General features: G+C 43.2%; 1 protein-coding gene across 4 annotated transcripts in view; it reads left to right on the top strand.

The window, feature by feature from the left end:
* The first annotated feature begins 1,753 nt into the window (after positions 1–1,753).
* Positions 1,754–11,045, top strand: part of RCBTB2 (RCC1 and BTB domain containing protein 2) — a 34,749-nt gene continuing 25,457 nt past the window's right edge. For 2 of the 4 annotated variants that reach the window (XM_065651298.1, XM_065651289.1), the window contains exons 1-2: positions 6,413–6,473; positions 9,344–9,426. In XM_065651298.1, the coding sequence (XP_065507370.1) occupies positions 9,407–9,426 (20 nt within the window). In that variant the 5' untranslated portion in view covers positions 6,413–6,473; positions 9,344–9,406. Of the gene's footprint in view, positions 1,822–6,412; positions 6,474–9,343; positions 9,427–11,045 lie in introns of those variants that run through there. The other 2 variants (XM_065651312.1, XM_065651305.1) reach the window with 1 other exon arrangement.

Raw genomic sequence — 11,045 nt, 5'->3', positions numbered from 1 at the left:
ATGCATTCTGAAGTGTAAAAAATAGTTGACAAGCTAAAAGGAGATAGTGACTCCACAAAACACTACAGCCAGTGGCAGAGAACATGCATGCATTAGGGGAGCACGCCAGGAGAGAACATTGGTAGCCAGTACAGTGATACAGGCCCTTCATGCTTTATATATGTGAAGAGCAGGATGCAAGGCACATATAATGTATCATACGAGACTGTTATACAACACTGCAAGTATGGAGAATATGTTGTCTCTGCTCCTTTGGTAATTATGAGGACAAGTTCTTGTGACTTTAGGTACTTAAACTAACCTAATTTTTGGACAACCAAAGTCTTGTATCTAAGTACTTCAGTCTCTAAAATATCAAAACATCCTTAGGAGGCTGTGATTCCCACAAGAAAAACTGAGACCTCCCCTAGGAGATAAAGGAATTTAGTTTTCGGCAGAAAGCTAGTACCTTAGCCCAGAGCGTACTTTCTCCTTCTGAATGAGGTTCCCACAGCAGTACTCTAGCAATATCACTGAATACCACAACAAGGTAGCAGGGTGTTATCACATGCAAGGTAAGAAACATAACCAAGCAAAACAGTTAGGTTGTTGCTTTAGGAAAACTTTCCATAGAATCGTAGAATAATTTTGGCTGGAAAAGACCCTCAAGATCACTGAGTCCCACCATTAACCTGTCACTAAACAATGTCCCTAAGCACCACATCTAAATGTCTTTTAAGCACCTCCAGGGACGGTGCCTCAACTCCTTCCCTGGACAGCCTGTTCCAATGCCTGACAACCCTTTCTGTGAAGAAATTTTTCCCAATATCCAACTTAAACCTTCCCTGGTGCAACTTGAGGCCATTTCCTCTCGTCCTATCACTTGTTACTTGGGAGAGGAGAACAACACCCTCCATGCTCCAGCCTCCTTTCAGGTAGTTGCAGACAGCGATCAGGTCTCCCCTCAGCCTCCTTTTCTCCAGGCTGAACAGCCCCAGTTCCCTCAGCTGCTCCTCACCAGACTTGTGCTCCAGGCCCCTCACCAGCCTCGTTGCCCTTCTCTGAACTCTCTCCAGCACCTTGACCATGGGTCTCTCACTATATGGTGTTGTCACATGTATTTAGGCTCAAGCAACAGCTTGAGGTTCAGGGGAAAGTGGTGTTATCTCTGTCAATGTCACGCTCGCTCTGAGCATTTAATCATAGAATCATAGAACAACCTGAGTTGGAAGGGACCCACAAGGATCATGGAGTCCAGCTCCTGTCCCTGCACAGGACAACCCCGCAGGTCACCCCATGTGTCTGAGGGCCTTGTCCAGTCTCTTCTTGAACACTGTCAGGCTTGGGGCCGTGACACCTCCCTGGGGAGCCTGTTCCAGTGTCCACCACCCTCTGGGGGAAGAACCTTTTCCTAATGTCCAACCTGAACCTCCCCTGGCACATCTTCCTGCCATTCCCTCGGGTTCTGAGGTGTTCCCAAGACAGCCATGTCATCAAAACAGCCGGGCCTTGGCAAGGAAGGCACGGCAGGCGTTCTCTTGGCCTCTCCTCGCCTCAGTTCGGCGGGAGGGAAGCGGTCTCGGGCGGAACGCCAGCCGCTCTGCAGCGAGAGCCACCCCCCGCGGGACAGGTCCCCAGCGGCCGCGTCCAGGCCGGGCTGCGAGGACCGAGGCCGCCGCTCTCCACGCCGCCGCTGCAGGAGGTGGGTCCCTGGGAGGCGCTAACCCCGCTCCCTCCGCCCCCCCGCCCCCTCCCTCCCTCCGCGGCTGAGGAGGCGCCTGAGCGCGGCGGCATCTTCTCTTGTCTCACTGGAGGGAGGAGCCGCCGCCGCTTGCGGGCAAGGTAAGTCCCGGAGGAAGGGGACCGCCGCCGCCACCTGTCCCCCCGCCCCTTCCCGCGGGCAGAGCCGTGCTGTCCTCCCCGCCGGGGGCAGCGGAGGCGCCGCGCACAGCGCCAGCGCTGCCGGGCGGGCGGGGAGGCCGTGACGCCGGGCTCCGGCGGACGTTCCCGCCCCGCGCCCTTCGCTGGCGGGAGGGGCGGGCGGTGCGCGCCGGCGCTTCCCGCCCAGCGGCCGCCGGCCGTGGCTGCGGTGGCTGCGGTGGCTGCGGTGGCTGCGGTGGCTGCGGTGGCTGCGGTGGCTGCGGTGGCGTGGGGCGGGCCCGCGGCCTGGGCCGGCGCCGGCTCGCAGCTCCCCTGGGAGGGTGGCCTGTCCTCCCTCCCAGTGCGGTGTTTTGGCCGCCCCACTCGTGGGGACGGGTTTGGGGAAGGGCCCTGTTGGCCGTTCTGCCCTGCGCTGGGCCGGTGTGGTGCTGTGTTCCGCCGGGTTGTGTTTCCCAGGAGCCTGCTTTATAAATGGCTGGTAACAGGGGGTTGGTAACTGCTGTCAGGGTTAAAGTTGTGTAGCGCTGGAGCGCTCTGGCCGCAAGTGCAGCGTGAAGCTCACGGTGCGTTAGACAAGCTGAGCTCCATGGCCAGTTACAGGTTTAATGTAGAGAAAGAATACTTGGGAAACCAAGGGTCGCTAATGTGTGGAAATCGGAAGACCGCATTCTGTTTCCTCGTGACGATGAAAGTTCTAACATTGATGGATAAAACGAGAGGGCACAGTTAGCAAAGGGATTTTACTCCAGGTTATGAACTGAGTCAGGGCTGTAGACCAGGATCTGTGTTCGTCCAGGGTCGGGAACCGTTTGGGCTGAACTAGTGGTGAAGGATGTGAAAACAGACATGGAGTAAAGCAGGGGTGTCAGACTCATTTTCACCCCGGGGACACATCAGCCTCGTGGTTGCCTTCAAAGGGCCGAATGTAATTTTAGGACTGTATACATGTAGGAGTAAGGGAAACATGGAGTAGTTACGATCCTGCTGAATGTGGGGTAGGAGAGCTAATGCTGTTCAGGAATGATAAATAAATGTGACAGAATGACACTGGATGTGGATGATGTGATCACAGAATCACAGAATCACAGAATGTTAGGGATTGGAAGGGACCTCGAAAGATCATCTAGTCCTATCCCCCTGCCAGGGCAGGAACACCTAGGTGAGGTTACACAGGAAGGTGTCCAGGCAGGTTTTGAATGTCTCCAGAGAAGGAGAATCCACAACCCCCCTGGGCAGCCTGTTCCAGTGTTCCGTCACCCTCACTGAGAAGAAGTTTCTTCTCACATTTAAGTGGAACCTCTTGTGTTCCAGTTTGAACCCATTACCCCTTGTCTTACTGTTGGTTGTCACCGAGAAGAGCCTGGCTCCATCCTCGTGACACCCACCCCTTATATATTTATAAACATTGATGAGGTCACCCCTCAGTCTCCTCTTCTCCAAGCTAAAGAGACCCAGCTCCCTCAGCCTTTCCTCATAAGGGAGATGCTCCACTCCCTTCATCATCTTTGTGGCCCTGCGCTGGACTCTCTCCAGCAGTTCCCTGTCCTTCTTGAACTGAGGGGCCCAGAACTGGACACAATATTCCAGATGAGGTCTCACCAGGGCAGAGTAGAGGGGAAGGAGAACCTCTCTGGATCTACTAACCACCCCCTTTCTAATACACCCCAGGATGCCATTGGCCTTCTTGGCCACAAGGGCACAGTGCTGGCTCATGGTCATCCTGCTGTCCACCAGGACCCCCAGGTCCCTTTCCCCTACACTGCTCTCTAACAGGTCATTCCCCAACCTGTACTGGAACCTGGGGTTGTTCCTGCCCAGATGCAAGACTCTACATTTCCCCTTGTTATATTTCATTAAATTTTTCCCCGCCCAACTCTCCAGCCTGTCCAGATCTCGCTGGATGGCAGCACAGCCCTCTGGCGTGTCAGCCAGAGGAGAGAGTCAGTGATGGACTGTAAAGTAACAGGAAGAGATTGTGTGCATTAAAAAAAAGGGTCAGCTTGTGATCTTGGATGCATTTTTAATTAGATTAAGTAAATAGACATAAAATAGAGGACTGAACAGAGACAGGTTTGAAATTCTCTGTTTTAGAAGGGCAAACTTTGAAAAATTAAGAGGATTAATTAGTGATGTTAGCTTCACTGAGGTCCCGAGGGCCCTAGAAGCAAAGAAGGTATGAAGCTGTTTTATGCCAAAGGTAGAATCTATTTGGAATTTATATCAAAAAAATGAGAAGAGGTCTGTTGAAAAGAACTTCTACTCATCTCAAAAAGGATTTTAGGAATAAAGACTAGAAAAAGAGCTGACAAGCAAAGAAAAATATAAGAGATAAAGTGCAGTTGCAAAGCAAGAATTGAAAGTAAATCTGAGTTAGTTAAAGGCCATTGTTTTTTAAAGCTTCTTTACTCATGTAAGTAAAAACAAGAATAGAAGTAAGAGTTGGGAAACCTCTGTGTGTTATGTCTAATCCAATGTTCTTGCCACTTAACATTGGTCAGTTCCAGTATTAGAAGACTGTTAAAGAAATACCCAAGTGGACAGTTACATAGTCACTGACTGATAAAGAAAGTGAGCTACCTTTTCCTTCATATACACATTCTATTTACTGTCGTACCTCTCCTATAACATATGGTATCTTGTTATGCAGACAGCTGTAACTATCAAAGTTTGAACTATCAGAATTCTCTAATACCAGTTATATGTGTGCATGTGTATGTGTATTAATATATATATTTTTAGATATGCTTTTATATAGATGTATTTTATGTATATACCTAGGGAAATTCAGGCTTTGAAAGATTGCACCATGGTCCCAGCTGCCCAGGCGTTGCACGCTGGGTTCTGGAAAGTGCTCTGGCAAGTGCCTGGTGTTACAGGGAAGCGTAGCTACAGCCGGGTTCATGCTGGAACCATGCTAGATATAGAATCATAGAATAGTTTGGGTCGGAAGGGGCCTTCAGAAGTCATCTAGTCCAACATGGTCTTGAAAAACCTCTTCTCTTGGTGACTCAACATGCAGCCATCGTAGCTGTAGGCAGGAGCCCTTATCACGGACCAAGGCTGTGATCTGCAGAAAGACTCTGCTAAGCTGAAGTTAGCAAGGAATGTAGGTAAGAAAGACAGGTTTCGTTTATTAATGCTTATGGACTTCTTTAGGTTTGGGGGGTGGGGAGGTGTTTATGTTTTTTGTTGTTTTTTTATGAAGGCTTAGACTGTTTTATAAAATACATTTTATGAATTAAAGCTTTTAGTCAAAATGAGGCTAGAAGGACTTTCCTTGGACATCTAAGGAAGTGATTAAAGGTTAGAACTGCAGAAGCTGTGAATATTTCTACTTTAGCAGCTAGAGTGGACTGTGGGGTCAAAGATCCAACAGCTCGACCTGACGTACGGCTCAGTGTTTGGCTGGATCAGGTAACTGCACACTGCTAAAAATTTAGGGTAGGTCATAGAATCATAGAATCATTTTGGTTGGAAAGGACCCTCAGGATCATCAAGTCCAACCATTGACCTAACACTGGCACTAAACCATGTCCCTAAGAACCTCATCTACGTGTCTTTTCAAACACCTCCAGGGATGGTGACTCCACCACTTCCCTGGGCAGCCTGTTCCAATGCCTGACAACCCTTTCTGTGAAGAATTTTTTCCTAATATCCGATCTAAACCTCCCCTGGCGCAACTTGAGGGTCAGATCTACGTGGAGGGAGCATGACAAAATGTGTGCATTTGCGTGCTGTTTTTCTGTTAGTGCAGTATAGTGTTTATGATTACATAGTGACAGAAGAGTTCTTCCCAGACATGCTGATCCTGTGGCATTGAACGGATCCCCAGTCAGGCTCCCACCTGCAGGTGCAATGCCACCGAACATCTGTAGCTTATCCTGAACAACTTGGTGATCTGTTAGTGCTTCTTAAGTTTTTGAAGCTTTAACATTTTCTGTACTAAGATTCTTTAAGTTTATTAAAATATAATAGCTGTTTCTTTCAAATATTTATTGTATTATTTTGAATTATTTTGCTCTGTTACATGGTTGATATTTTTAATAAAATTCTTTTAAAACAAAATCTTTGGATATTTTTGTTTCTCTAAAGCCGGTTCTTTGAACTCGCATGTCAGAAGGTCAACATAAAGAATCAGTATAAGTTGCGATTCTACCAAATCATTTAAACGGTAACTTAAATTTTACATAACATTTAAAATAGGCAAGAGCTAACAATTGCATCAGTTGTGTTTTATTATGTTTGTGTGTATGTATGGATTACAGGAACTGAAGTATGTTTAGAGTTTTGCTCTGAAAATCTTGGATCAGCCACATTAAAAAATGTGAACAAATGTTCTTCTCGAGCATCTTGGGTTAGATTTAGGTTGCATTAGATTACATGAGGTTAGACTTAAATACTGGAATGACATCCTGTTCCCAAGAGACTAACAAAATGTTTCATTGTTTTAATACACTTCAAGGTCTGGAGATAATGCTCATTGTATATATAAATGTGTATATGTGTATATATAGATTTTTTTTTTTTTTTTTTTTTTTACTGCAGAAGTAAACCACTAATGATGTGAAAATGACTCCAGCATCCTCCTATAATGCTTTTCAGCATTGAAGGTAGTTCTTGCGTTGTTTCCGTTATCTGAAACACTCGTTTGCCTTCAAAAGGTGTTCTTGCACTTGTAGAAAGTGTAAATATTTTTAAAAGAAAATATTTTTTGATTGACACCTTATCAGGCTTTTTAGCTGCCGACCTTGACATTTCAATAAGTCTTATTAGAGGCATAATTTTAGTATAAACTTCATTACTATTTTCTAGTCTTTGTATTTCTGGATTTCATTAGTTTGTTAGTTGCTTTATTAATTAGTTAGTCAGTTAGTTAGTTGTTAGTCACTTTATTCAAATCTTCATTTTTTTCAGTCAAGTCGATGGATAGCCAAAATAATTTTTCAGAGTGACTGTAAAATGAGAAAAGAATTTGAGACTTTTTTTTTTCTTCTGCTTTAAACATTTTCCCTCTGGTGGATGATGGTGCATTTTTTTTAGTCGGTTCCATTCTTGTTGCTCGCTGGTGAACAATACACAATTCTGCATCAGTGATGCTGACAGACAGCAGTTCTGAGGCGGGGAGAAGCAAATGGAACAGGAATGGGAGAGCTAAAGAAACTTAATATGAGCAGTGTGTCTTACCATCATCTAAGACTTTTAAAAGTCCTAGGTGGTTTTATAAAAATCAAATTAGTCAAATTGTCTTGCTAGCCCAAAGCCCCAAGGTGGGGTTTTTTTGGAGATGAGGGGAAGGTGTCCCATGTATCTACATACCATTTTTTTAAAGCGATTTTGTCACTTAGGGCAGAAATTTCGCACCAGACCCTAACGCTTATATTTAAAGCATTGGAGAGTTGAAAAATCATGCCCTCTGTTTTCTTTCCTGTCTTCTCACTTCTTTCTAAATGTTTTTCCCTGATGTATTTGTTCTTTGTCACAGCAATATTGAACCTGTATTGAAGGATATTGCTGAGCACAGGTAACAGAACAGTATTCCCACTGTCTTCCTTGCTTTTCAGGTGCCATGTTTTGTATGTCGTTTGCATCTTATCCTTCTCTGCTTTCATTCTTGGCAAGCAATTTCTTTTTGGGGGTGATGGTGTTACTGCAAATAAAAGCTTTCAAGCATCTAGCTCCAATACAGCATCCTGCATGTAGGTGAATCTCTGATAACTTCAGTGGGGTCGTGCTGAAGATCCATCCTGGAGCCGACAGGTGGGATTGGATGTCACGCCAAAATACAGGTGGCATCTGACAAGATGGTTTTGGTTACTTTTTTTTTCTTTTTTTCTGGAGATTGAGACAATAAAGCCGTGTTAGATCATTTCAATTAGAAATTTCTCTAGCAGTTACCTACCTTGAAAGGCCAAGGATATCAGTCCTTCAGACTTTAAATACTCCAGTCTTTCAGAGTTTCTTGGATCTAGTCTCTAAACTGCATGTAGATTTGCTCTTGCAGTTACTGGGCAGCCAGTGGAGCTTGTATCGGGAGCTCAGAAGTCACAGTCTGGTGTCACGACACAAGAAGAGAATGAGAAAAGACAATGCGTTAGTAGGAAGTAGCGGTTTTTCAAACAATCACTTACTGTTCCTGCAGGTCTGCAGTTTCTTGGTAAGAGAAAAAGCTGCATCAATGGCAGAATGAGTGACAAGCTGAGTTCTGTCAGTTTATTGACAGCACTGGATGGAGTAGTGACATTTCACTGTTTGTCCATGAAGAAGGAAGATAATTTTGAAAATAGGCTCATATCTTCCTAGAAAGGGAATGTGACCTGTTTGGTAGGAATAACTGACAATATTAGTGGTCTGTCCTGTCCTGCAAGGTGGCTTGGATAAGTTAGCGTCATTTCGGGACTACGCTGGTAGGAAACTGCTGAGAAATCAAGAATATCAGAGAATCATAATATGATAGAATCATTTTGGTTGGAAGAGACCCTCAGGATCATCAAGTCCAACCATAACCTAACTCTAGCACTAAACCACGTCCCTAAGAACCTCGTCTAAACGCCTTTTAAACACCTCCAGGGATGGTGACTCCACCATTTCCCTGGGCAGCCTGTTCAGTTTCCTTTCCTAAAGGGGTCGGCAAGGCTTTTTTTTCTGTGACTTTTTCCTCCTTATCTTTCCTAAGCCTGTAGTTAGAGTCCTTGGGGAAGAAGCTGCAGACAGACCTTTGATTTGGCAGTTGAGATTCATAAATGCTAAAATTAAGTGTGAGGAAATACTAAGTGGAGTACTGAAAATTTTTGTTTGCTTGCCAAGTTCCTAGAGAGAGAATCTACAAGCATGTTTACATTGAAATGAGCCAGTGAACCTGTTTAAATAGTTACGATTAAGTGGTCTTAGACTGCTAATAGAACTTGGCTATTAGAACTAGTATTCGTGTTCCTTAACTCAGTCTTACCTGTACCACAGAAGCATATGTGCCTTAACACGATTGGATCGGAACCAGGGTCAGAACTTACAGATTCCAAGACCTCAACTCAGTTAAGTTTTCTCCTTTAAATCTGAACTTTAGAATTTATTTTGGAAACACAGCTGGTGAAAATGTATTTAAAGTTTTAATACAAGAGAAGTATTTTGTTTACCTTTTTACTTTCTAATGTAAGTATTGCATTTTTTGAAAAAAATGTAGTGGGTAGCTATTTTAAGGTAAGGTTTCTCAGCAATTATACACATAAGATTTAGTAGATGAACAGCCCTAATAACTTGTTTGAAATAACTAGGGTATGTTTTTCTTCTCTACGTGAAGTACTCAAATATACAGATTTTTAGCTTTTATTTTTTGATGAAAATACTGTTCACTCTATATACAATGGTTATTTTTCGTGAGGGAAAATTCCTACAAGTAGGCAAATACAAATCATCACTAGTATTTTAAAGGTATGCAGATAAGAATGAATCTTAGACAGGCTTTATAATTTTTTTTCTTTGTTTCCAGGATCCCAGGGTGAATATGTACTCTTAAATCAATTACAGGTTTCTAGGAAGAACACCTTTGCAGATGCAGACATGTGGCAATCAGTATGTATTTTACTAGAATACATGAGTTTAAATAAAAGAATAAATGGATGTTATTTGAGTCATCCCATGTACTGCTGTAGGGCTGCTCGGAAATAAGGTGTCTTCTGTGTTTGCAGAACAGCTTGAAGAATGGAGTAATTTTCTCTTAGTTATATGTAAGATAAAACGTTGTAATTTTTCACTTGTGAAAACTTAGTGCAAAACTCTCAGCATGTTTGTTGGACTGTGCACAGGTAGTGGGCTGGAGAACCTTTCCTTAGGTAGCTGAAATGGTCCCTCCTAATGCATCTTTCTTTATACAAACAAAAAAAGTGCGTTTAAAGCCAAACTGTGCTTTTGTCTAAACAGAGGCAATTGAATAGAAATGTTACAATTTGAAGAACTGTGAATATCAGTTATGTATCAAATGGTTTGAGGAAGGAAATACAGAATTCTCCATTTATTTAAATTAGAAAATTCATAGTAGTTATTCTCTTGAGGAACATGTCAGCCCTGAGGGATGAATGTAGGCTAAGAATGGCTGAGAAGAGGGTGACATATATCAGCATTGTCAGGGAGTGCTGGAAATTGATGCTGCAGAATATTGGATAGCCTTGATATTCAGTTTCATAGCAGGACTGCTCACATAACTGGAAATTAAATGTTTCAGAATTGCTATTCAATAATACAGTCCTGCCCAGGCTGTGGTCATGCCAAAGGCCTTAATTAGATGAGTTGTTTTTTGTTTAAACAGAGATAATGTACACAAAGTCAACTGGTTGCCTTCCTGTTGTTGGAACAATATGTGTGTTGAAGAAAATAATAATGCATCACTTAACAGCGAGAGCTGTATCCATTAAATTGTAAAGCTTGGTAAATGGCTATGTGTTCTTATTCAGGGTTCTGTTCAGTTGCACGTGTGTGATCGTCTAGGGCCATTTAGTTCTTAGTTGTTGCTCCAGCATGGCCAGTATTATAATATATCCACCAGCCTGGTTTGGTGTCAGGGATGCTCCCAGTCATCTCAACCAGCAGTGGGTGCTGATGTGTGGGCATCTGATTCAGCCTTTTAGTCTGTCCTAGTTGAGAGGGGACATGACTTAGCTGCAAGTTATTTCAGTTTGATTGTGTGTTTGAGCCTTAAGCTCGCAGTCAACATGGACAAGAAAATAGCCAGACTTTGACACACGAGCTGAATTTATCATTTAATGTCTCAAGCTAAGTGTATAAAATACACTATGTATATATAGAGTTGTGGGTTTTGTTAAAGCATAACTTAACAGTGTGCATATTAAGTATAGTTGAGCTGCAGCAATTGTTCATTTTTTTTATTTGTTTCAAGTAAATAAAAATAATGTTTGTTTATTCAATAGATTAAATAATATTTGTTAAATCTTTTGCATTTATAATATTTAGATGATATAAATGTCATATATTCTATGTCCTTGGTCTAGGTCTTATGGCATGAAGTCTTTTACATAAGAGACGTGTTTAGTAGTAAGTTTGGTAGTTTTAGAAAGCTATATATGATATTTCTTTTAAAGTGTGATACACCTCTGAAAAGTAACGAAGTACAACGGCAACTTCTTGTTGTTGGGTGTTATTCTGCCTGTAGTCAGAATTTTACAGACATTTAATTT

Source organism: Caloenas nicobarica, chromosome 1 (genome assembly GCF_036013445.1).
Source record: "Caloenas nicobarica isolate bCalNic1 chromosome 1, bCalNic1.hap1, whole genome shotgun sequence".
NCBI classification, from domain to species: domain Eukaryota; kingdom Metazoa; phylum Chordata; class Aves; order Columbiformes; family Columbidae; genus Caloenas; species Caloenas nicobarica.
Note: the sequence above shows the minus strand (reverse complement) of the source record. Positions and strands in the feature narration are given on the sequence as shown.